This window comes from Pseudopipra pipra, chromosome Z (genome assembly GCF_036250125.1).
Source record: "Pseudopipra pipra isolate bDixPip1 chromosome Z, bDixPip1.hap1, whole genome shotgun sequence".
Taxonomy (NCBI): Eukaryota; Metazoa; Chordata; class Aves; order Passeriformes; family Pipridae; genus Pseudopipra; species Pseudopipra pipra.
The window spans coordinates 66,715,600-66,743,136 of record NC_087581.1 but is presented as its reverse complement, the minus strand read 5'-3'; the positions used below and the strand labels follow the sequence as shown (position 1 = coordinate 66,743,136).

General features: G+C 41.7%; 1 protein-coding gene across 4 annotated transcripts in view; it reads right to left on the bottom strand.

Moving 5' to 3' along the window:
- The window catches only part of SHB (SH2 domain containing adaptor protein B), an 89,133-nt gene that overhangs the window by 20,397 nt on the left and 41,199 nt on the right, over nucleotides 1-27,537 (bottom strand). The window contains exons 4-7 of one of the 4 annotated variants that reach the window (XM_064642500.1): nucleotides 24,988-25,159; nucleotides 20,547-20,666; nucleotides 8,199-8,422; nucleotides 4,827-7,145 (exon numbers count right to left, since the gene is read on the bottom strand). In XM_064642500.1, coding sequence (XP_064498570.1) covers nucleotides 8,239-8,422; nucleotides 20,547-20,666; nucleotides 24,988-25,159 — 476 coding nt within the window. In that variant the 3' untranslated portion in view covers nucleotides 4,827-7,145; nucleotides 8,199-8,238. Of the gene's footprint in view, nucleotides 1-4,826; nucleotides 8,423-16,817; nucleotides 17,277-20,546; nucleotides 20,667-24,987; nucleotides 25,160-27,537 lie in introns of those variants that run through there. The other 3 variants (XM_064642501.1, XM_064642499.1, XM_064642498.1) reach the window with 3 other exon arrangements.

The following is a 27,537-nucleotide window of genomic DNA, read 5'->3' as shown; positions in this document are numbered from 1 at the left end:
AGCCTCAAGCTGTAGTAGGGGAGATTTGGGTTGGACATCAGGAGGAATTTGTTCATGGAAAGGGTTGTTAAACATCTGAATGGACTGCCCAGGGAGGTGATGGAGTCACCGTCCCTAGAGGTGTTCAAGAAATGACTGACACAGCACTTACTGTCATGGTCTAGCTGACAAGGTTGTGATCAGTCAAAGGTTGGACTCAGTGATCTCAGAGGTCTTTTCCAACCTAAATGATTTTGTGATTCTACGCTGTCTTAAAGGGCAAAGGAATCTAGGCAGGCTGGAGATCTTCCAACAACAAAATCTTAAAGGTGTGGGAGCACTGTCCCTGTGTGAGAAAAGAGAAGTTGCAGGGTAGGGGGAAGAAAACCAGTCTGAACAGAGAGTTTTGACTGTAACTCAGGAAAAAAAAAGAGTTTATGACCTTTGAAAGAAGTGGCAGTCCACTCAGGAAGACTACAATGATGTTGTGAGTTTATATGGAGAGAAAATTAAAAGAGCCAAAGCCCAGTTAGAACTTAATTTGGCAACTGCAGTAAAAACCAAAATGTTTCTATAAGTACATCTGTTGAGCTGGAAGACATAGATGGGGAAGAGAATGATGCCCTCATAATCCAACTGGAAAGAGTTAGAAACCTGCATGCCACTTAGACACACAAAAGTCTATGGGGTCAAATGGGATCCACTCAAGGATACCGAGGGAGGAGGTGGAAGGGCTCGCTGAGGCATTTTCAGTCATTTACCATCAGCCCTGGCTACTCGGGGAAGTCCCACTTGACTAAAAGTTAGCTAATGTGATGCCCATCTACAAGGGCTGGAGGGGGCACTAAAGGCATGTCTGCCTGGGAAGGCAATGGAGCAGATCAGCTTGAGTGATCTTTGTACACAGCATGTACAAAACAACCAGGGGATTAGGCTCAGCCAGCGTGGCTGGGTGCTACTTGACTAACCTGATCTGCTTCTGTGACAGGGTGACCTACTTAGTGGATAAGGATAAGGCTATGAATGTCGTCTACCTTGACTTTAGTAAAGCCCTTGACACCTTTTCCCACAGCATTCTCTTGGAGAGACTGGCTGTTCATGGCTTGGATGGGTGCACTGTTTGCTGGGTAACAAACTGGCTGGATGGCTGGGCCTGGAGAGTGGTGGTGAATGGAGTTACATTCGGGTGGCAGTCGGCCGCAAGCACTTTTCCCCAGGGCTCAGTTTTGGTGCCAGTTCTATTTCAACAGCTTAACTGATGATCTGGACGAGTGGATCAAGTTCACCTTCAGTCAGCTTGCAAACAACACCAAGTTTGGAGGGAGTGTCCATCAGCTGGAGGGCAGAAAGACTAGCCAAGGCCAGCGGTATGAGTTCAACAAGGCCAAGTGCCAGATCCTGCACTTGGGTCACAACAACCCCATGCAGTGCCACAGGCTGGGGGCTGAGTGGCTGGAGAGCTCCCTGGCAGTAAAGCATGTGGGTGCTGATTTAACAGCCAGCTGAACATGAGCCAGCAGTGTGCCCAGGTGCCCAAGAAGGCCAGTGGCATCCTGGCCTGCATCAGCAATAGTGTGGCCAGCAGGACCAGGGTAGGGATTGTGCCTCTGTGCTCGGCACTAGTCGTGTCGTACCTTGAGTTCTCTGTCCAGTTCTGGGCCCCTCATTACAAGAAAGACATTGAGGTGCTGGAGCAAGTCCAGAGAAGCACAACAAAGCCATGAAGGGTCTGGAGCATAAGTCTGATTAGGAGTGGCTGAGAGAACTGAGGTTGTTTAGCCTGGAGACAAGGAGGGTCAGGGGGAAACTTTCCCTCTCTGCAACTACCTGAAAGGAGGTTGTAGTGAGGGGGATGTCAGCCTCTTCTCCTAAGTAACAAATAAGAGTACGAGAGGAAACAAGCTCAAGTTGCACAAGGAGTGGTTTAGATTGTATATTAGGAAAAAATTCTTTACTGAAAGTGTTGTCAATTATAGACCAGGCTGTTCAGGGAAGTGATTCAGTCACTGTCACTGGAGATATTTAAAAGATGAGGCACTTAAGAACATGGTTTAACGGTGGATTTGACAGTGTTAGGTTAAATGGTTGGACTCAATGACCTTAAGGGTCATTTCCAACCTAAATGATTCTATGGTTATATGGAATTAAGAACATTCTCTAGGTATGGACATAACAGACAGATGACAAAATCTTACAGGCCAGCATCTCAATTAATGAAACTAATTAGTGGAGGTAATTAATAAGATGATGTCAGAGAAAATCTACTATGTTTGTGCTGAATGGAGGTTATGAACAACAAAAACCAAAGACATTGTTTACGTGGCCCTTACTTTCACAGAGCTGATAATACTCAGGTTGAAAACACAGTCCATCCTGGCCATACGAAGTTACTAACCAGAATCCTTTCATTATGATTTAATACAATTATATCACATAACTTTGCATTTGAAAATAATTAATAAGGAACAGGGAGCGCAGGGCTGGTTTTTGCAGTTGAAGAGCAAATTGAAAGTGTAGAGTCTAAATGGAGTCAAACCCAAAACTACTTTACACGTGGATATGTGTGATGTCAACAATGAGTAACATGACCTTCCAGTTCCACAGGGCAGTCCAGGGGAGAAGTTGGTTTGGTCTGTGTAGTGGTGCCTGACATAACTTCCTTGTCCTGTGTGGGAAATCACATGATGGTCCGTGAGAGAAGTCAGGAGGGTCAGTGTAGCAGTTCCAGCCCTACTGTGTGTTGTCTGTAAGGATGCAGGATCCCCTCTGTTTCTCCCAAGGCACTCCTGTAACCTCCCTTTTTACTCTCCGGGGTTTTGCTTGAGGCCTCTTCTGAGTATTTTGCATTCTCCTCAGGTTTCTCTGGTCTCTTCTTATAATCTCTTCCTCTAGGCTATCTCTTGTAGGCCTCTTCTGTGTCTCTCTTGAGAGACCCTATGCAATATGAGTTAGAGACTGGTAGAGAATGCCTGATTCCCGATAAACTTATCCAAATTCTCTTGGTGTCTCAGACTTGGGTCTTGCCTCACTAGCATTGACAGTCTGCCCCTTCTGAAAGTATCTCCAGGTTTTCCCCATGACACTTTTGCAACTTTCATAGCAGTTAACAAGTTGTTTACTCTTAAATGGTTCCCTTATTCTTCTCTATTCTTTCATAGCCAAATTTCAGCAAGGCCCAGCCCGCCTGACACACAATCTAGCCCTTATTCTATAAACAATCCTGGAACTCTTCCTATAGACTAATTCCATGTACTTATCATGTTTCAGCCATCCCCATGACTTTTGCAACTAAGTTTCCAACCATCCTGTTGTTATTTCCACCATGGCTAGAACCATTGCTTCTTGGAGGTAGACTTGGGGAGCAGGCTATTATGGTCAACTTGCCAACAAGCTTCCTCAGGCTTGTGTCTTGGAACTGTCAGCAGCAATAAATGCAATCCAGGGAGCCTGAAAACACAGGCACCGTTTGGACTAATCTTGTGACTGAACTAAATACAAGGTACAGAGCACTGAAGTCACCACAGCAACTCTGAATTGTCCATACATAGTTCTCAATGTAAGGTCAAGCCCTGAGACAGGAAATCAGTGCTGCAGAAAAAGGGATTTTGTACATGGTCATCCCTTGCAACATATGAACATCCTTTTACAGTAGGCCTTCTATTCGCTTTATTTCAGATCAACAACTTTGTTCAGCTGCTGTGCACTCCAGCAATAAGTAAGGGAAGGCAGTAATCTGCAGTGTTTTATGTGGGATCACTGCAGATCATTACAAAAGAAAGAATGTATGAAAAACAGTTGATCCCCAATGTTTAATTTCTTTCACCTCTTGCTCAGACCAGGAGTGCAGAGAGGTCTGTTTCATTTCTGTTTTGTTTTCTCTCCTCTGCAGGGAGATAGTGCAGCAGTGTGTTAGGTGAGGGTTTTTTGATTTATTTATTTAAACAAGTGTTAAGACCTCGCTTGTTCTGCTCAGGCACCACTTTAAGTACAACCTGAGGACAGCATGAATAACTTAGAGCAGCAGAGGACCGAGTACACCAGAGTATAGCAGAGTCAAAATGGAATCAGAGCCTGGACAAAAGATGGTACCAGCAGACTCCACCAACAATCCCACACAGTGTTTGTGTTGCCACCTTGAGCCATGACACCACAATGAAGTGCAAAGCATGACCCTCTTTGGAATGGTGAGAAGCAGCACACAAGTGTTCATTCTTCAAGTTTTCCTCAGAACACAGGTTAAGGCCATGTTCTTTGAGAAGCTGAAAATGTGTGGTTTGTACCTTTGCACATTAAGACAGCCCTGCACTTTGCATCCTGTCTCTAGAGACTTAATTTCAGAGTAAGAGAATAATATGTTATCAAATACAGAAACCATGGTGATGACTGTACTTCCACAAACCTGAATGGTTTTTCCAATTATGGAAGGACCTGTGAAATGTAATCTTGGCCACTAGAGCTCTCCTACCCGCCATACAGATGTTCACAGCTTTCATCAAGCTGTGAAATACTCATCAAAATAGAAGCCTAATTAACACCTCTGCAAAAAGTCTGCAAAAAGTGACTCACCAGTGTTATGCTGTGAGCAGCAATAAATGGATTCCTTGGACACCACCAGCAATGTCATTCACACATGCACCCGTGTCAGCCCTTGTAAAGGTGCACATTATCAAAAGAATTAGTCAGGGCAGAACTGAGACATATGATTTTCCAGACTCCAAAGCAGATTATAACCTAATGATTACTTTCACAACACACAAACACAAGTTGTTCTGAAAGGCCGCTTCAGTTATTAGCTGTTCATGGCAATCCGAGTACACAATGACAATCAGAGAAAGAAAAGAGAGAGGTTTATATTTTTTTTTAAAATAAACTTTTAATGTGCTATATAGGCATCATTGCTACAAAATCTTCCACCTAAATGCAATACTACACACTGTTACCACACTGCATTTTCACTGTACATTAAAAAATCTGGGAAGAATATTCCTTCACTGGAAAAATATCATACAATCACTTAAATAAACAAAGACAACATTACAGTGCAAACAAAATCCTGGTTTTATTTATTCTGCAATTACTCAGTACTTTCTAGAAGTCTTTTAGAAAAATAATAAAAAACCTTCCCATGGACAACCAATACTTTTGAGATGATTTCTTCTTGCTGAACCAAGAACTTTGATCTGATCCTTGAAGCTGTAATAAGCTGTATACACAGTTGTATGAAGCAATGGATCCCAACCCAAAATTTGCAGACAGCAATAAAATGGCACCTGCTGGCTTCATTTGACATTTGATCAGACCCCTGACAAGACAGGTCTGATACAATAGTTATCCCCATGAATTAAAGACAAAGTGCTTAAGGAAGCCAGGCAAGGCCTTGGTTAATGATGCTGTTGGTTTCTACTTGTAATTGCTGTTAGACAGAGTAGGGGCATACTCTTTTTTCCTTTAAAGAAGAAGAAAAGCAGACCATGGAACAGAAACAATGTCAGATTCAACATGCAAAAGAAGAAAGATGACATGTTTCTGTGCCAAAGGGCATGATAGTGTTGCCAGAGCCCACAAGGACTCAGAACAGATGACACCTGATTCCTAATCTGTGTGAGCTCTGCCACCTTCATAAACTCCTACTCTGCTGAGAGAATATGCTAACTTAAAAGTGCCTGTATGCTCTTGTCAATTGGGTGATGTTAAGACAATAAGGAGTTCTGCAAAGACTTTAGGGAAATAAAAAATGCATGTAAGTGAGTACATGAAAAAGGGGGTGTTTAGTTTCACTTGGAGAAGATTGTTGTCTTTGTTCTCCATTGGGTCACCCTTCTCTCGGAAAACCAGAGAACCTATTCCAATGCAGCTTCAGATTCTGGGTGAGACAGGGACAGTCTGACCCACTACCGTTGCTGCACAGAATGACACTATTCACATATGTGTGATCCACTCCTGTTCAATCTGCATTGGATGTCACATAAAGAATAAGGCAGGCTTAAAAGGAAACAGAACATTTAGCACCGGTGATATTACATGGGTCATCCTTGAGATTCTTATCAGATTAGACAATACAATGAAGCACTACTTTTACAGGCAGTAAGTGGTTATTCCATTACAATTTTCAGATTTGCACTTCTTTCTAAGCATACATAAAAAATAGTAGTAGCTAAGAAAGCTGAATTAAATAGCACACAATTTCACAGTCCTATTGCAGTCTGTAAAATACATAACCTGCATATAACCAGTTTGCTACTATAACAGCTGATGGGTTAATGCATGACATTCTAGACATATGTGGGAGATGGTTCAACACGAGGACTATAAGGCTATTGATTCCCCAGTTCCAACTTGTGCACAACTATAATTTTTCACTTATCTCATTCAATGAGCACACAGAACATGTAGAAAATATGTCTCAAGTGGAAAGGCAATGAGCTGGCAGGACTAAGACACAGAGCAGCTTCTACAGTACTTCTGGCTCACAGTGACTGAAATACAGCAGGAGGCTTCTGCTCATGGTGAAAAAGAACACTGGCCAGAAGGTATGTGTCAAAGGGGCTGTGTTTTAAGAATGGCTTGGTAGACCAGAAAAACAAATTCTGCTCTGCTACATATCACAGTTCTCACAGCTGCAAAAGCCATCTCGTGGAAAGGCAGTGTGACACACACGTTAGTCTGCTGTATCAGTAGGACACCCGTTTGATCCAGACGAATGAGCAAGTGAAGATTTTGCCTACTAAAGTTTTATAAAAGCCTTTGGCCACCCTCATGCATAAATAGTAACCCACATATCAAACTGACTTATCCTAACTACTTAAAACATTATGGTGTAACTGCCCCAAACAGAATTAGCTGCCTGTACCTACGAATGAAACTTGCAAATGAAGATAGTAAACATTAAGAGATTATTGTACCAAAAAGGATAAAAATATATAACTACTGTTTAATTACATCCCCTATTCATAAGTAATTGACCATGATTCACTCTCACAAAATTACTTTAAGATTGTGTGTTGTATCAGGGATGGTGATACTTTTGGCCCAGCCACCTGTAAGAGTTTATATTTTCCCTGCCAAGTCCACTGATAAAACGGGAACTTCGTCCTTGGAGAGAGAGCTTCTTGTATAAACTGTATTAACTGGTGTTCTGTGATTGGTTCATCATCTGCCAAGGACATCTGAAGGAGAAACCGAAGAGGAGGGGATGAAGTAACGACTCCTGACTCAATTAGGAAAGACCCCCAAAGCATAGTGTGCACGTAGAAGGGAAATTCCAAAGATCTCACTCATGCACTGAAGTAAGTGATGCACACAACCAAGGGAGTGGGACTGAGAACCTCTGGCGGGGCAGTGCTGGCCACACCTGCCTAGGCAGATGTAATCAGTTGACTGTATAAAGCAGACAGCTTGTTTTTTGGGTGAGCTTGCTCCACACGAAGGATCAAGCTGTCTTTAGCAGGGACGCCTGCTACGTGTGAGCCTGCTAACCCTCTGAAAAACGCAGCTGCTGCAGAGGATTTTATGGTATTTGGAGTTGGAAAGATACCCCATGAATGATGCCTGAGTGAGTAGGGTGTCATATTTCCTCATTCGTTTCTCTTTCTCTCAGGTTCCCGTTTACTTTGGCCAGTTCTTTGTAATAAATATCAGTTTTGTTGAGCTTTCAATGGTGTTATGGTTTCAGATTTCGGTATGCTCCGAACCCTTTCCTAATATATGTGTCTAATAGGAGTTCAACATTTGACTACCCCAAGAAACTGCACTAAAAAATCCCAAATCCATCAATCTAAGTGACCAGAGCCAGAGGCTTGTCTGCTAAGCAGCTCCTTCTCAGGTCCATCAAGAACATGCTAGGATCCCTCAGAGTATTTTACTCTTTCTCATGGAGAAGTTTCTCAGGGTAGCAAAAGAATAGAAGCTGTTGGTTTTTTACTGCTGAGAAGAACTTGTTGGTTCTTCTCAAAACATGAAGGAGCAACTTTTGTTGGGAAGCACTTTCATTCACAAAGAAGGTCTGGGAAGGTTATCTACTCTCCTTGCACTAAAATAAGTTTTCTTTCTCTTACGTAGCAACACAGTTCTAGAGGCATGCTTCAGCACAAGAGTATCATACACACGGTCCCATATGCAACTCTGCAGAGAGCCCACATTCACCAGACTAAACGCTGCCACTCTCCATCATAGACTCAAACTCTGAATTCTGGCAATGTATTCAGTGCAACCCATCTTACCTCTCACCTCCCATCCACAGGAAGGGGTGAGATTAGGCTATCAGAGTGTCCGCACAGCCACAGGGTAGAGCAAGGACAAGTGTTCTGCTCCTTTGATAGGCAGCTTTTTTGTGGTGTAGTAGTGGATGACTTCAGGAACACTGTCAAAGGGAGGGCTGTTCTGGCCCAGGATGTATTTCTCTTTGGTTTTCATCAATTTCATATGCATAAAACCTTGACTGCTCCTGCAAGAAAAGCAAAGTGTTAGTTTGCTGCAGTTTACAGCTCTTTAAATACAGCTCTTTAGGCATACGTATATTACACAGATAGGTCAACTCAAATACACAAACCATAATTCTTACAGCTGATAGGTGGACTTTCTTAGTTCTACTTTCTCACAACATCTCTGCACATCTGTTCTTGTTTTCCTTTAATGTTTATATTTTTCTCAGCCACTCTGTTCAAAATAAGCCCTTGTTCTCATGGGACAGCTTTCTCCTGATGTTTTTCTCTTCTTCTCAGAGTGCATCAATATGTTGACAGGACCAAGGCCTCCATTCTCAGTCAGCTTTTCGTTCTATATCAGGGGTCTCGGTCCAGCTGAGATTCCTCACAGTAGTTCATGCTTGTGCGTAAGGAAGCAGCACCATGACAGGCTCTCCCCATGATGTAGGGGGATGTAGGAGAACAAAGTGCAAGTAGTTGCTGGCTCACAGGCCAAGACAGTGGCCAGACTGACAGAGTGACTGCTAGCTGCAAATCCCCACGGACAGTCCAACACAAAGGCAGGCTAAGGTAGTATTTTGTTCTCAGCGCCTATGCTGCCTGGATCCAAGTGCAAGGCTGTGTCACCCTGGAATTGATCCAGATGTGTGCCACAAGACAATCCCTTTCCTCACTCATGCCCCACCCCCCTCCCAGCCCCATCAATGTTTTCCTGTGAACTATTTTCACTATAGCTAATCATTACTTTTGGACCCAAATATATCATTGGTGTTGGCCTGTCAGAGGCCTGAGGGTCCCTTTGTAGACACAAGCTGGCCATGAGCCCTGCTCAGCTTAGGCAAGACCTTCCCATTCTATCCTATAGAGGCCTCAGGACAGACCTTACACATCCCACCCTGCCAATAAGTGCCCAGAACATGTCTCTGTGCATAATCTGGTGGCTTCAGCTGGGAAAACTTCCCCAGATAAGCATAATGCTGCACTGTTCTGAGCACAGGCTGCTATCCTGCAGTCTTTCTGCAGGCAGAGACCATGGTGTGACTTCCACAGCAGAAGCAATAAATTCCTGGATAACCAGCCTGCCTGCACAGTGCACTGTCATGCTGAGGAAGGCTCATGATTACACAGGTAAGAGAAGAGAGGCATGGCAACTGCCCTGCCTGCTCCTGCCAAAGCAACCCATCCAACACAACGCCACTCTGACGGGCAGAACCCACCCTGCTGTACAGTACAGTAGGTGATAAAGCTGACCTAACTCTTTCCAGAAGTGACCCTTCAGTGTCTGCTGCCTTCAGCACGACATATAGGCTATTTTTAGAGTGCAGAGTTTAGCCCCAACAACACAAGAGCAAGGAGCAGCTCCTACACTGCAAGATGTTAGCTGAGGCCTAGAGGGTTTTTACAGCTTGCTTGATGTCCCCCAATCCCTAACTTTCTTGCTCCAAGCCATTATCTCTTCCAAGTGTGTCCAGGGGCAAAGGCAATAGTGTTAAAACTGGAGTTGGTCTATGTCAGCAAAACCCCCCACAATTTAAGATGACACAGAAAGCCACAGTTGGAAAACAAATCATGCCATGTTAAAAACAGCTTATCTAAAATATGCCATTTTCTAGTTAGCAGGTGCAGCACTCCCTCTGGAAATACCTGTAGCATAACTAAGCTCATGTCTTTCAGATGTACTCAACAATTCTCTGATGAAGTGAGCCTTCCTGGGGGGCAGAAAACACTGCAGGCAATGTAATTATAGCTCTACATGCTTAAAATCTTGCTTTAAATATCAATTTCTTAGTGGAAAAATATATCCCTCAAGTCATAATTGCTCTCCAAATTATTCCCCTTAAATAAGGGTGACTTAAACACTTATTATGAGGACAAAGGTATTGTTTTCTTTCTCCAGTTCCCTATGCATCTGCTTTGCTACAGCATGCCTTAAAAGTGTGTAGATAAACTATGGAATTGCAGGTGCATGCTAAGCTTAGAAGTATAGCAAGGATTAGAGAACAGAAGTGCACTTTAGCACACTTCAGTGCAAAGACACTTTCTGGCCTTTTTAAAAATGGAAGACAACACATCTAATGTAAACAAACTGCTACAAGCCATATATTCATGACAGACATTTATTGCTTCTCTAAGAGTATCCCACAGTCAATGAGCTTACAGTATATGATGTCTGTGACTGCCAAAATTATACAAACAAAAAAAACCATCTCTGCTATATCATGACAGGTCAGCCTTTTGAAAGACCACACTGATTGTGAAGATGAGTAAAAGATAATGTGACATTTGGCTCATTTAGCCATCGAAAGCTGACTGCCTAAGACTAACAAAGCTCAAGATTTTATTTGCACACAGCTTTTCTGTTAAAACCAACTGCTAACCAGGATCTCTGTGGAATATCCCAGATGATTCAACTGCCAACTGGTCATGTGCAGATGAAAAACTGTGAGGTTGTCTTCATCCAGTTATTCAGTCATCTTCATTCTCATCTCCTCTGATTATTCAGTGACATCTCTAACAGCTCTCAGTCAAGCACTAATTCCTATTTTCTTTTCAAGACAGTCTGTTGGTAAACTGTGAGGACATGGACGGCCACCTAACCTAAGATTTTGATTGTTGAAAAGCAGTTTTTTCCCACTGTCTCATGTCCTACCCCCTTTGTATCTTCTCCACTTCAGCAAACGTGGTGTTTCATCAGCATTCACAGTTAGAGCAGATTAAAATCTAGTTTCCCTTTTGTAGGTCTTCATAGTATTTTGTGTAAAATACTTTCCTCCTTCACTCCCTTTCTGCCTTCTCTTAGTTTCCAAAAATTACATTGTGAATCTGCTATGTGCCTTCCTTGTTTCAAGTGAACTGATCTGTCATTAGCTGCAAGTAGAAATATCAAACCAGACAATTCTTGTCTTCTAGAATGAAGAACAAATTAAGTTGGAAGAAAGTCAGCTTAGCACCTTGAAACTATGCCCTTGAATTAAACACTTCCAACTGTATAAGATTTGAAACTGTTCACATCTACAGTAAGGATTCTTCTGTGTTGTTTCTCTTTCTCTGTTTGCCCTTGAAGTTTGTCCTTCTGTCACAGACTCCCCTCTTCTAGTATGCCTGGACTCAGAGAATCAGTGCCTTTAGTAACTGGTAAGGGCAGAAAGCACCTACCCTTGATTAACAGTACTACTGCTGCTAGATCAGTGACCAGGATTAAAGGGACACTGTTAGAAAGGAACCTGGAAGTCATATTCCTCCCTCTTCCTGTCCTCCAAATTCTTTTGATTTAAGCTCTGATTTTAATAGGCAAAGACATTACTGAAATTTCAGGTAGCAACGGGGGAAAAGCCTCATGGCTGAACTGGTTGTAAATCAGTTTTCTGCTTAGGTCTTGAAGCACTGTTGGAGTCTACCTGAACAAGTGCCTGACAGTGAGAAGACCTGTTTTTGGAATGCTGATTTCTCAGTTCTTTCAACAGCAATACCTATTAGAACCTGCCAGGCCCAAGGTTTTCAAAGAAGAGAACCTAAATGACAATTCCAAATTCACATATGTGAACACTGATGACAGCCAGTATCGTGAAGAGATGAGACATACATGTTTTGCAAGAGAAGATGCTGGGACCTGACCTAGTATGTGATACTGCTACTTTATGAATTCTGAACGTCACTGCAGTTTCTCAAATGTTGCAACTTTTAGTTCAATTGAGGGAAACCACTGACAAAACATTGCTACTGCTCTTCCCTTCTATTTTATTCTCTCCTTTTCCTTTTTGCAACCATTCCAATGTGTAGTTGTTTTCCCCCAGAGGCTAAAAAAGTGGTAGACCCCAAGGGGTGGAAACCCCTGGAAGTTGTGAAGTTCTGTCCAATGTGCGCTCCTGCAAAAAATGTAAACATATCACAAGCACCGGAAGAGAAAAGTTGTAGTTTTGGTTGTTGTGGAGAGGTGGCCATGTTATAGAGCCACGAGGAAAGGGGCTCGGAGCCCCTTGGGGCCTCCGGGGCCCCCCAGCCCCAGTTGGGGGCTACAGAGACTTGGAACAGTGTTAGACTGGATTAAGTGTTTGTGGTTAAGCTGGGAGATGTTTCTCTCCATCCTGGGCAGTGGAGACAGAGCAGAAAGCAGAGACGCAGCGTCCGGAGACTCTGGCTAAGAGCCAGGACAGATAAGATGCGGCAGAGGCATTACAGCCAAGCAGGAGAGACACAGTGTTGTCCCAAGAAGGAGAGTCAGCAGCAGAGCTACAGAGTTCTGGGGGTAAGAACTAATACCAGACCTCCCCCAAACTCCTTTGAGATCCCTCTGAGAAAAAAGAGGGAGATGGACTCCTATTTTGGAGAAGAGTTTTGGACATGCAGCACTGGAGCTGAGAAGCTCAAAAGATGTCCCGGAGCTGGACCGGGACGGCCAGATGGAATGTGGGGGGAGTTGACCTTGGCCCCCCCGTTGCTGCTGCCAAGCCTGGCAGCCTGAGACAGAGCACAGGAGTTCTGATAGAACTCTTGAGGCAAAGGCTTGCAACTGAATGCTGCCCAAGATGTTCTGACTCAGGGGTGACTCCCCTGAGGAAAGGGACTGCCACGAAGACCCCTGAGCTTCGTGGTATGACATGGTGACACAAACTTGTCCCTGCTACGCAGTCCACGGAAGAGAAAGACCCTCGTTTTGGAGACAACGGGCCAAGGGGCTTGGAGACCCCCTTGTGTGTATTGAAAAGAGATCCAGCTACAACAACCCAGTTACTGCTGCATGGAAGACAGAAGAGGAGCTGCTGCCCTAAATGTGGAAGGGATCTGTCCTTCTTTCCCTCCTGGACTTTTATTTGGAGGGGAGAAGAGATCTGATCCACTGTAAATACTATATGTCATGGTAGAGATAGTTGTGATCATGTGTATAATGTGTTATAGTATTTATTTGTACAGTTATTGTAATATATTCCCTTTCCCCCATTTGGAGTCTGGTGTGTTTTGTCTGGAAAAAACCATCTCACATTAGGTTGAGACGGGGAAGGGGGCTAGGACTAGGGAATTGGATTTTGGGGCTATCTCAAACCATGACACCATGAGTTTCAAATACAGAAGGAGAGAATTGCTAGTTGCTAATCCCTGCACCAAATTGCTTTGGAACTCTCAAGCACAGATGTTTACACAGACATAGTACTTGATATATGACTAATAGTCACACCTTGTTTAAAATGTTTGGCAACAGAACCATAAAACCAAGTGACTTTGAATTACAACTTTCCCACACGTTTTCCTTTAGTTTTCAAAATCCAGTGAGGATGGGAAAGGAATTGTGCAGACAGCTAAACAGACTTTGGGTTTTTTTGATCTTATGCCTGAAGTGTGATAAAAGAACATTAAATAAATATTAATTAGGTATTAAACCTAGTATTTTTTTTCCAGAAAATGCTAATGGCTTTGAAACATCATTTATGCTCACAATCAAAAAGTTTGGCCAAGCCTTCTGAAAACTGTTTTTGCTGAAGAAAGTGCTGTTTTGTCAGAACAGATTTTCTGCATTAATTTTGACAAAATGTCACTTGAATGAGGAAAAAGAAGCAACAGCTTTGCAGTAACATCAGAAAAAAAAAATTCTAGCAATGTAGAAAACACATATTGTGTTGTTCTTCCATTCTGAAATGCTTTTCCAATTCATGATTTTAGTTTATATTACATGCTGTCACTTTGAACAAAACCTATAATGTTTCATGTCAATCTACAGCAACAAAGAAATAAATTAAAACCTCTGAAAAATAAAAACTCACTTTTTTCCCCCAGATGAAAAAAACTTCAAAAAATCCTTTACTGGAGGCATTCAGAGGATGGCCTGTCTACTGCTTTTTCTGTTTCAGCTCTGCTTTTTCAAGCACAGAAACACAATGCCGTCATTCTACATCTAGCAGACACTGTCTCCATGGTAAAGTAAACAATGTCTCTTCCCCTACAAGCAAGAGCTAGTAGTGTTCATTTGCACCCAAGATGTGAAGATCACCTTATTGAGCCCAGGCTCCATTCTCTATAATCAGCTGCTATCTACTGCTTTGAAGGTAGTGAGGATGTTCAGCTTGTTGGCACTCTGTAGAAGTGACAGAATCCCTGCTGTCTACTAACAGCCTCCTGGCTATTACCTGTCAGTACTACTTAGGCTGACAGCAGACTAGTAATACACTTTTAAATATTTTCATTGCATCGCTGATTTAGAGAGCCATCAAAAATCCCACTATCTCTTTACAAATTATATTGACAGGAAGAAACTTGTCGTTTTTACAATATCACAAGAGTTACTTACAAGAACATATTGTGTGTTTTAAATCAACTCAAAGGTGCAAGTCTAGCATTCATCCAAAATCCAGAACTACCCAAAGTCTATGTACCTAGCTTTGGAAAACAGGACTGCTTCCACAGATCATGTTGACAAAAAAAAACTTTGCTTGCTGATCCCTTTGCTATTCAGAGAAACCACATGCGTGCTTATGAGTCCACAGGATCACGATGTCACTGACACCATCCTCTCTGAATTCAGCTCTGTAATTCCAGTGGCTATGATTGTGCAGAAACTATGTGACAGAGCAGAAAGTAATGCCCACTGCTATTTTTACTCACAGTTTGAACTGGTGAGATAATCCTAACCTAAAATTCATGGCTAGGCTTCGCGAACGAAGATTTGGGAAGGGCTCTACCCACATTTGCTACAGGCACACTGGTGGCTAAAGAGGCGAGATAGACAAGATCAGTTGCAAAAGGCACAGCAGAAAGACTGTTTCAGTTTAAGAAAATAAACAGTAATGTAGGCATTCTAATAGGTCAATGTCTACTACAACACCTAGTTTTGAAAACTGAAGCCAGCTTGTAAGGTGGAGGCTAAATTTAAAATTTTATTGAGTTTTAGAGATGTTTCAACAAAACATTTTAATCTCTTTAGTTACTGACATTGTTCATTATCAAGTAATCTTAGATGAGGTCTGATACACTACTTACTATGTGACTGTTTTAATGCTGGTTTGCATTAGTCTCTAGTGGGCCCCGGGCCGTGTGCGTTCGGCGCAGCGTGCCCGGCTCAGTCCTGGGCGTGGAAAGGAGCGAGAGAGGGGGAGCTTCACTGGTGCAGACTGTGCCATCGTGGGAGACAAGAGGGGGAGCCCAGAACACACAGAAGAGAAGGACAACTCCAAACCCGGGCAGATGGAGCTCGTTCAGCCCTGTAAGGCCATCCATCTAAGAGAAGGTCACTCTAAACAAACCTATGTCCTGAGGACCTCGCTGCTGCTGTCCAAGCTCTCTCAGCCCCAGCAGATGAACCTTAGGATTAAAGGGTGGGCTCAGTTCAGCACACACTGTGTCTCACCTAAAAAATCCATTGCGCAGGCTCGAAGGCCTTACCCGCATTTGCAAAGCCCTGTATCAACATCTACAAATGCAGTCACACAAAGATCAAAAGACAAAGGCATATACACCTGCCTCCAGAGGTGCAGCCAAATTAACTCTAGCATGTTGGAACATCAGAACCATGCTCAATTCTGCAGATAGTGGACATCCTGAGCACCGGTCTGCCCTGATTGCCCATGAACTGTCACGTCTCAACATCGACATTGCTGCTCTCAGCGAAGTTTGCCTTCACAAAGAAGGCAGCCTCAGAGAACATGGTGCCCCTTACACAAAGTTCTCTATCAACCACCACCTCAGGAAGTCTTCCTTCATCCCCATATCACCATTGGCCAATCAGAACTCAAATCAGTCCAGCAGTTTAATTACCTAGGCAGCCTCATCTCCTCGGACGGTAAGATTGACAGAGAGATAGACAACAGATTAGCAAAGGCACACAGTGCCTTCGGAAAACTCCATAAAAGAGTTTGGCGAAATAAACACTTGAAAAAAAGTACCAAGATCAGTGTTTTCAGAGCCATAGTGCTGTCTACTCTCTTATATGGATCTGAATCATGGGGCATCTACTGCCACCACCTGCGACTCCTAGAACACTTCCATCAACGCTGTCTTTGAACAATCCTAAACATCCACTGGTCAGATTATGTGACCAATACATCTGTTCTAGAGCAAGCAGCAGTCACAAGTATTGAGGCCATGTTGCTGAGAACACAGCTGTGCTGGGCAGGGCACGTCTCCAGGATGAAGGACCACCACCTCCCTAAGATCTTCCTCTATGGTGAACTTGCCACTGGCTGCCACATGAGAGGAGCCCCGAAGAGGAGATACAAGGACTCCCTGAAACAACATCTCAGCCTTGGCCATAATGATCAACATAACTGGTCTACTCTGGCCTCAAATCGGGAGGCCTGGAGACACACCACCTATAACGCTGCTACTTCCTTTGAGAACACACGCAGGATCACCCTTGAGGAGAAAAGACAACACAGAAAGAATCGTGTCTTCCAGAATATACCACCTAAGGAGTCTTTCTGCTGTGCCTTTTGCAACTGGACGTGTCTATCTCATATTGGCCTTTTTAGCCACCAAAGTGCCTGCAACAAATGTGGGTAGAGCCCTTCCCAAATCTTCGTTCGCGAAGCCCAGCCATGATTACACTGTAAACTATGTAGTCTGTTCTTGAAAACGAAGTGTCAAAGCAGAACACTGATATTTTCCACGCTCATCACACGCGATGTTTCCGTATTTCAGCATGCTCCGAGGGACAGCCCTCTCTGCCAATAGTGCCGCCTCAGAGGCACAGGCTGGGCGTTCCCTCCCAGGCAGCTCCGTTTTCCTTCCCATCCTCCGCCCCCGTCCCAGGGCAGGGAGGTTGTGGAGCAAGCGCTGGGCTTGTGCCAGGGCCTGTGCTCGGGCCTCTGCCCGGCAGACACAGCATTGAAGAGAAAAGAGAACGCAGAAGGAATCGTATCCTGCCGATACCATCCAAGGAGCATCACGCTGAAAAAGATTGTGAATAGGGTTGGTGTGAGAACGCAGCCTTGTTTCACACCATTAGTTATTAGAAAGGGCTCAGAAAGTGTGTCACCATATCTGAGTTGGCCACGCTGATCCTCATGAAGTGAGATGATCATTTTAAGGAACTTGGGGGGACAACCTAAATGCTCCAAAATCTGCCACAGACCTGGTATTTGTTCTCAGACAACTGCAAGAGAAGCGTAGGGAACAGAACAAAGGTCTCTATGTAACCTTTGTTGATCTTACAAAGGCTTTCGATACTGCAAGCAGAAAAGGTCCGTGGCCTTGCAAAGGGGAAACTGTGACTTGAAAGGATTACCTAGTAGAGCCCAGTCAGTGGTTGGTCTTCAATGAGCAAGACAAACATAGTAACCCTATCCTGAGGTCCTGTTCTACTGTTACATTAGATAGGCACCTCTGAGAGCTTGATGTGCAGTGAAGTAATAGCTTAACACCCAAAACACTTAAGAAATAGTTCTTTCTCTTCCCTTTGCACATCTACTTCCAGCTTGATAGTAAAGAACAGGTCTAAGACAAGGAAATCACAACTAGACATTTCAATGGCAGCCAGAAAGCAGGATTCCTGGTCACAACAGAGTTTTTACCCAGCCCTGTGCAACTAAAACTAGGTGTAATAAAAGAGTGGGTGGGTGTGAATGAGCCAAACATCTACAACCCTGAAGAAATACAGAGAAGAGGAAACACAGGGAACAATGCAGCAATGCAGGGCTGATGGAGGAGGTACAAGAGAATGTACAGCTGCCCCTTGGGCCTTTGGGATCATATTGTTCTGGGAAGGTAGATCATATTCTTTCCCTCTTCTGCTATGGAGAATTTAAACAATACTGACAAGGAGGCTCAGCTCTCTCACAATCCATAGAAGGATGCTTTTAGCTTCAAACACTTGTCATCAACAATAATTATTCCGTGTTTCTGACATGAGCAACGCATGAATGTGTACATCAAAAATACCTTCTCTGATGCCTGCAGAGATAGCCAATCCACGTGCAATTAAATGTCCCTGGGTAAACTACAGTATCTCAAAATGACAGACACTGACATGAGCAACTTAAACAACCTCAATGGTTGCTTTATGTACAGATGCATTTTAATTTGGTAATGAAGCTGTTTTGATGTTTCATTATATTTGGAATGATAACTTTTGGAATTTGAATCAGACAAATATCTCACACAAATTCCCCATGCAAGTTAAGCCTGTCTGGCCCTCTCCAAGTCCACAGAACACAGAAAGGTTTCCTGCTATAGGAAAAGAAAGTCTACAGAGATGACTCCATTGAGCAATACTCAGTTATATTAAAAGAAAATGAGAAATGCTACCATCTTTTAACTTTTCAAATACAGATAATATTTGGGTAGATTCTCATTGCTGTGTTTTGGGAAACATAACCTTTTGCTACTAGAGAAAAGAAACCCCAAAAACTAGAGTAAAGTGGTTTGAGTGGTTCTTTAGGTTTTTGTGTGTGTGTGTTGGACTTCATTTGTTTATTGTTTTTGTTTGTTGTTTTGGTGGGGTTTTGATGTTTGTTTATTTTTTTTTGAAAAAGCTTGCCACATGAAGCTGCAGTACAGACTTTAAATCACTGTTACTTAATCTCAATACAAAATCAGGGTGTCACTCTTCCTTTTCCCCTGAAGCAGATATGTATGATATTTAACTGAAAAAAATGCTGATTCACACATGCTGGTGAAGGTCCCCAAGAAGCACAAACTAAGAGGGAATATTGTAGTCCTGTGCAAAGGGACTACAAAAGGATACTAAGAGCTTGAACCCAGTTGTTCAAAACAGCAAAATATAAATTTAACTGTCACCTTTTCCTCTGGAAGTTGTGCTTCGGTTGAGTAACAAAAATTACTGGGCTGATGCAAGAATTAAGTGAAATACTTTAAAAAAAGTCTGTTCCAAGACTTCCATGAATTTAAGGGAAAATTTAAGCCTACACCCAAAGCACATGCCATTAATGCTTCAATGTTCGAAAATATCTAGAGACCAATTGTGTCAGAGAATAAGCAGATCAAGTGATAAAAGAGACAACAGGAGCTGAACTGCACTTCTAAAGCAAGTGTATTCCAGTTCAAGGCAAATCTCTGCATTACAGAGAAATCCCAAAAATAACAGCAAAGGAATAACAATTTAGAAAACAGTCCTACAAAATATTTTTTTATTTAAGTCTTAGAAAAGAATCTTAAAACTAGTTTAAAAGATGCACTTCCTCTCAACCCAAAGTGGGGATATAACACCAGTTTGAAATTTACTGTTTAGACAATCAGACCAAACTAGGTTAGAGTAGGTGTGGGCCTCTGTTTCTAATGAACCTATGAATGTAAAAAAGGATCAGCTTTCAGTACTACTCATAAAACTTTTCTTGCTACTGTCAATATCACCATCATCCCAGCAATAAATTTGTGTCTTCAGACACATGAAGAAACAGTGTAAAAGGCAAACTGGCAGAAGGTTAAAAAGGTAAGTAGGCCTGTGTCCCAGACCTACTTGAAAGGGTAGGTTCCATATCAGACCCTATCCTGTAAGATAGAAAGAAAGGAAGCAGTTCCCTTTAACCTGTACAGTTTATACAAAGGGTCAAGGGGCTTCTTTTTCTCCTGCACAGAAAACCTTGAAAATCTTCCTCAGCTAGAAACTGAAGCGAGCTTAAGACCCTGCCCAGGCCCAAAGGGTTGAACTAAATGGTCTCTGAACATGCCTTCCAACCCAAAGTACATTCTATGACACGTTGAACACAACATCTGTAATTCACCCTGCTCAGCCTAAGGTAGGTGAGGCAAATTCAAAGCACTGCTAAAACTGGAACAATGCTCATTTCCTAATTCTGTAGATCTTTCATCCTTGATCCTGGGCTTTTTACTTTCAATAACAGTAGCAATGCTGTACATCTCTACTCCAGTAAAGCACAAAAACCCAAAAGGAATAAAATTCCCGAATAATACAGTTCCTTATTCAGCCTAAAACATAAGCAGCAGGAGTATCTCAAATCAGAGCCAGAATAAAATTAATCCAAGTTTATTTAGTTAAGTGGGCACCAAATGAAGACCAACATCCCCAGACTGGAAGGTACTAATTCAAGGACTGTGACTGTACACAATGCAGGCTGACAGTCCAAAACTCTGCCCTTTGGAGATGAACCAGTACAGCAACAAACTGGATAATCTCTTCTTGCACCAGAGAAGTTATGGCTCATAAATTACATTTATTATGTTTTACTAACAAGTACTTACTTCAGTGAAAGAGAATAGTCATGCTTGCTCGTTTGACTGTTTCTTACAAGGTAGCTACACTCTTTACATAAACGTAACAGGTTTTCTGCATCTGTCCGACTGATTGCTCCATGATACCATCTAGAAAAAAGCAGAGAGATTAATACATACACAAATATTCCCACTCACAGTGCTTTCAACTACTTAATTTCTTTAGGTATGAATAGTCATTAATATCACATGGATATCTTCATGATCTAACAAATTACAGATAGAGATCACTATCTGAAAGTTAACATTACAACTTCTGGAGGCCTGTAGTTCCTGTCAGCTGAAAGAAAAAAGATCAGGATGCAGCATGCATCAAGACTGGTGTACGGTTTTTATGTAAGAGATTCCCATTTAGAGTAACACATTACATAATCTGTCTCGTAAGCAGCAGATCCATGATACAAACATTTGCTCTATTTCATCCCAGTGGCAGATCAGTTTTTAAACTACCAGATAACAAAAAGAAAACAAAAGCAAACAAACAGAAAATCACACGTGGAGAATACGAACAGTTAACAGTCGAAAAGATTTTCTAAAATAAATCTTTGAGGAAGGAGAAAAGCGATAAAGTGTGAAGATCTATAACAATGACATGTTCTAAACAGATCTGTGGCAGCTCAGAGTGCTTTATGCAAATCCTCCGTGGATCTGTGTAGCCAGTGTAATCAATTCAGGGAAAAAAGGGAAATCGGCAGAGGAGATGTGTGTCCTTCATTAAACTGACCACTGCAAACAACCTCCTCAGCACATGCTGCTCTATATCAGCTTTTAAAATGTCACACTCCCCAAGTAAGTGCTTCAACCCTTCCCTTAAGTTTCCCAAGCAACGTTATGTGTCTGGCTCTGTACTGGGTCAATTGCACCTCTGAGGAAGATCTTTCCCTTCCTGCAATTGCCAGATACACTTTGAAACACAGTGTGACACTACCATGTCTCTCAAGGTATACATCAGAAGTGCTTTCTGCCTATTCTTACCAGGAACTGTTGCTGGCTTTGTGTAAAAAAATTTCTTCCATTTGTTCTGCTGAATTAACTCTAAGGCAGATGCTCCAGCTACAAGGTAAGTGAATAAAGACCCTTTGACAGAAGTCAAGCTCTTAACTACCTTGTGCTGGTGTCAGCTTCATTGTCAAAGCTGATGAATGAGCTAAAAAAGAGTTGGGGTTCAAATTAAAAATTCATTGTGTGCTTGGTTACAACCAAAGTCTGCACCAGAGAGAACAAAAAGGAGGTTATACTATTGTATATTCACAACAAACTATTAAGGGAGGCCCTGAGCGCTTCACCACTTCATAAAAATAGAGACACAGATAGAAATGTTTTCAGGCAATGTTCTCCCTATTTCCCTTCAGATATTTACCGCTGAAAGGTATTTGTCAACAAGCACTTTAAAGACTAGATTGTCTTCTGAGTGTGAGGGAATAATATTAACACAAGCGTGAATCAGAAAGTGGATTTGGGAAAATTTAATTTAAAAGCTATTCCTATTAGCTAGAAATATATTAGGGCCAAATAAAAATATTTTTTATATTTTTATATTTATATCCCCCTTGCCAAAATCAGGGAGATATCCCAAACTCTGATATTCAGAGGGAAGTATTTCTTATATTCTTCAGATCTGGTGTTCCCCAGCTCTCAGAGAGGTTCATGGAAGAAGAATACAAGGCTGGTTTGAGAAAGAAAAACCTCCTTTTAAGATCTGGAAGTAAAAGAGCAAAGTATGAAGACAACTGTTGATGAGAGAACATTTGACTCATACCTGTTCAGATGGGATGCATGGAAGCTGTTTTGGCTACAGCTGAGAGTAAACAGCAGTATCCAGTAATTGCTTGTGAGTCATATACCCATGTAAATGGGACACTCAGATTGCTCCTGTTCCTGCTAGCTAGTGAGATAAGCATAGTGCTGTACTCAGCTTTAAATTCCTGAGTAATTTGCTGTTTCAATTGTATTGGGTCTGTTTGCCCTGGGTGTGCTTTTTTTTGAATGTCAACATGTAGGTATTTGTGCAGAAAAGGTCTGCATCAAAGGTCAATGATATGATCTTAAAAAAGTGAAATGACAGCTTGTGAGAGACATCAATGCAAACACACAGGACAACCTGCATGTCTCCTAACATAGCCAGAAAAACATAGGCACACAATGCAAATTAAAGCAGAATTCAAAAATAATCACACACTTTGACATTTATTCAAGACCTCCTCCCAAGACTGTAAGTACCCCAATTATGGTTTACATAACACTCTTCCTGATGTCCCTTACTTTGTCAATGATCAAGTTTCAGCCACCTAGGGGCCACAGCTCCACTGAAGACAGGACAGTAGCATCAATTAATACAAGTAAGTATAATCAGTTATTACAGCTCATATAATGTACAACGCTACTCTGCTTCTGAGTTGGTCAGAACAAAACAGGAAACCACCAGATCTTGATTATAAGGCTGGGAGGGATTCACTTTCAATAAGACAATGGAAACAGCAGAACACACTTTCTTCTTTGTACTGTTATTGAGGAAATAGAACAAATTAATTTGATTCCCCTGGGTCCATGAACTATGAACTAAGTTCATAGTTTCCAATTCCTTAATCACAAGTAACTAAAAATATTTTCTTGATATCCTAACACACCTTGGTATTTCTGCCTGTTTGGGGAATTTCCTAACCTAGCTATCCATTTACTAACTTTTGTGCTTCCTTTCCTCTAGATTGTGTACTCCTTTCTACAGAAACAGACTCTGTTTTTGTAGAGAAAGATGGAAGGGTTTGGCAAGTGCTGTGGAGATGTCTCACAGCACTAAAACTTGAGCAACTTGAATTATTATGAATAATCTATGGTACAATAAATCTAAATTCTTCCACTTTCTGACACATTATCGTTAACTGTGCCTTCATTTCAGGTTTGATCCTGCATTCTGAGGAATCAAAAATAACCTCATGTCACTGACATTAGAATAATTAAAGGAAGAAGAACTAGCTCTGCAGTTTTTCAGTGGTTAATATCAATTGCAGTTACATGTAACTGCAACTATACTGAAAAAGAAAACTACACAACAATGTATTTATGAGTCAAAAATTAGTTAACAGATACTCAACCTCCTGCAGTATTATAAATGTATTTGGGGGGCGAGTATGGTGAGCTGGAACTACCAAGTCTGAGGACCAAATTTACAGTCAAATTTATAGCCTTTTAATCATTTATTTATCTAACAGTATTTCACAATAACGGTTGCTACTTCCTGTGTTGGAGATAAGCACACAACCTGTCAATGAGCAGATGGTTCAAAGGCTGAGGTTGATTAGATGGAACATGACACCACACAGATGATATTACTCTCTGTTTCAAGCTTAAGCTTCCAAATACTGCCTGTGAAAATAGAATGTCAAAGGAAAAGGAATTCTGGAACTACCTGCTCTCAGACACAATGAGAGGATTCTCTCCTACTGAGGATTTGAAATGCAAAAGGATTGTTAAACCTCTTAATACCACCAGCATTCAGGAACAAAGTATTCTCACAAAGCACACATTCACATACATGCAAAATTCTGCCCTCCCTCCCCTGTACAAATAAATTCTGCATCTAAAGTAGAATGATAGTTTCTGGAGTGGGCCTGCCTTCAGGGATTCAAGACACAGTTTCCTTCTTTACTTCATGAATCCGCTGGCTTTTTTGTGCCCACAAGTATCAGTCTAACCTGTGTAAATTGCCCCACATGAAGATTTTTCTTTGTGTAACAGGAGTTCTGGCCCCTTCTAAGAGGCAGCACCTTTGGTATGACACAGGATGGTGGATCATTCCATCACACAAGCCACTCTGTCCAAATCATTCAAGGAAGGGTAACAATGAGGCAGCACGAGGGCCACTTTTGTGGATACAGACATTCACTCCACAGAATTCTCTGAGAACCTGATTTTGGAGCTGATGAAACTGCCTCTGAACACCGCTCTCAAGTTTGACACCACCAAAGCAGAGATAAGTCTTTTTTCCGAAAGCTTTTTAAGTGGTCTTATCATTCTCTCCCTGAAAGAGTATCACAGCCAGATGCAAGGCATGTCTGATATATTAGAAACATGTTACGAAGCCACAAAAATATGGAACTAAGGCAGCTTTAAAGCAGGCTTTGTACTATGTGATATACAATTTTTTTCACAAATGCAATATAACCAACATGGTTGAAAGGAAATACCTGCATATACTTGATAGATAAAATTCACTGTTCCCAACAGGAGTTTCCCATTTAAGATTATTCTGCCCCCACAAAAGTTACTTACACTTAGCAGGATTAAAAAAGAGTAGTTTTTTTGTGAGCACAAGGGATACTGAGGAGGGCAGCTGGACAGCAGGATCTGGGCACTTTCTGCTCCTGTAAGTGGGGAGGCAAAGAGCTAGAGAGCAATTACTGTGCTTACTTACATCTGCTTTTCCAGTTGAATAGCTGGATCTATTCTCTCTCCCAGGATCCCACAAAATTCTGGACTGCCATGTTTCATGGGTTTAAAGCCTCCTCCAGGTGCTCTTAATTGCCTGTGCTGGTCATTTGAGGGAGAAGGAGATGCTTGCCGTTTCCCACTTCCATTAAATTGGGCTGCAAGATACACAATAGTTACCTCTCCAGGCAAGGTTAAGAAGGACCAAAAGAGTTGTAGCACTTAGAGAGGTTTCACACCCCACGGAGAACAAACATACACCCACTAGCATTATGATGTACTGCTTTATCTACAGAGTTATATGTATCGTGTAAAGGTGTTTCTTACTATGCAAAGTAGTCCTAAAACTCTCTTTCTTTTCCAGTAACAAAAGCCACACTCTTATAAACCTTGTTATAATAACTAGTACTTATCTTAACATTTGTTACTTTCATCCCCCAGAGATGATGCTCTTAAATAATTAACAGTAACAAGCTTTTAGTCACGTACCATAATTCCAGTAACAAACAAGTGAGAACATCAAGAAATCCTCAGTTTAATGTGGTATCATCCTAACAGTGATCTGGATGCAAATCCAGGCAGCTAACACCCATCACAAATACTGTCAAGCAGCAAAGAATTAACACAGTGGCACTTATACAACACTGGCACAAAGCTTTTGTCTTTAAACACTAGGAAACAAAGAGGTGAAAACAGAAAACAGCATTTGCTAGTTTCTCTCACTAACTATAGTATTCTAAGAAAACCAATATGACTTACTTTGCAAAGCTGTAATTTATTAGAGCACTGTAACATCCCTAGCAAAGCACATAATAATGATATCAGTGTCCTCATTCTACACTTACAGATTCCACATATCTGTAATTTAAAAATAATTAAAGAAGAGAATGTTGACAGAAAGAGTGAAAGAAGCTACCCACACCATATTCCTGACTCTCACTGCCTTCTGTGGTTTGCTGCTTCATCAAAAATTAACATTCCCACCCTGCAGATGACTTTATTTCAAGGTCATCTACTGGGCACCAGGCAGAAAAGGCTTCACTGTATCAGGAAGTAAACATCACCATGTGCACCAGCACAAACAGCTCAAGCAGCTCCTCTGTGAACTTCAACAGCAACATGAGAAAAAATGTTGCAAGGTAAACTGAAGGGGCCCCCTACGAAGTTATAGGTATTATGCATTTAGAACTAAACTTACTATAACACACAGCCAATTAGGCATGTGGCTGGTAGTACTTAGTGTTTTAAAGCAATCTAAACAGCAGGAAGACAGCTGTAATGTTCAAGTTCAAAAAAGATAATGTGTAGAGACATGCTGGACATGGAAAATGTTTTGGAGCTTTTTTATAATATATATATATATGCTATCTTCATGGGACTTATGACAATTCAAAATTTCTCCTTTATTCAGACAAAGTAGGCACAAATTTTTGCCAAAACTGGGCAAATGTATTCAATCCCATTCTTAAGTATGCACGGCAGTAATATGCTGGTTCTTTCTTAAAATATAAACTCAGATTTAACCTCATTACTGGGTAATGGAAGCTAATTAGCATAAGAAGAAGAAACATTGCATGTGCCTACTTGCCCATAACATGCATGAACAGTACCATTATTTCAACTGTAAGAAAAACAGTGTAATCAGGAGATTCTCTGAAAACCAGCTTCTGACCAAGGAGCATCTTTCAGATACTAAAAAATTCAGTTCACAAAACAAACATGAAACCCAGCTCTGACTGTAAACAGCAATATCTTTACATCATAGAATCATAGAACGGCTTGGACTGGATATGACATCAAAGATTATCTATTTCCAATCCCTGAATGGAAGGAGGATGTCACCACAGGCAGTGATTCCACTCACTAGACCGGGTTGCTCAGAACCCCATCCAACCTGGCCTTGAACACTTCTGGGGATGAGGCATCCACAACTTCTCTGGGTAATCTGTTCCAGCGCCTCACCACCCACCTCAGTAAAGAATTTCTTCCTAACATCTAATCTAAATCTTTCCTCTTCTAGTTTGAAACCATTCCCCCTTGTTCTATATTTATCTGCCTGTGTAAAAAGTCACTTATATGAGGGTTTAAAGGTACGATCTATTCTCCAAAACCAGCAAAAAGTTAAATTTCAGATGTTTTTGAATATTTTGGGTTTTTTTCTCTCTGAAAAGCTCAGACATGTCTCTGGACTCCTGCCTTTTTTTTTTCTTCCTTTTTGGTTGGTTGTTTTTGGTTGTCTTTTTTTTTTTTTTTTTGGTGGTTGTTGTTGTTGTTTTGGAGTTTTTTTGTTGGTTTGGGGGGGGGGGTTGCTTTTTTGTTTGTTTGTTTTGTTGTTGTGAATTAATTTGTCAGGAAGAAGCAGCCTTGAAGGGATAACCAAGCAGATTAAACCAACAAGTGAGATACAATCTTGTTATCAGGTCTGAGTTTTGGCTGCTATAAATCCCCTCTTAAAACCTACTGTATTCACAATGAAGGTTCAGAAGCCTAATTCCATGGAACTGGCAGTGTAGTTCTTTATTGCTACAGTAATTCT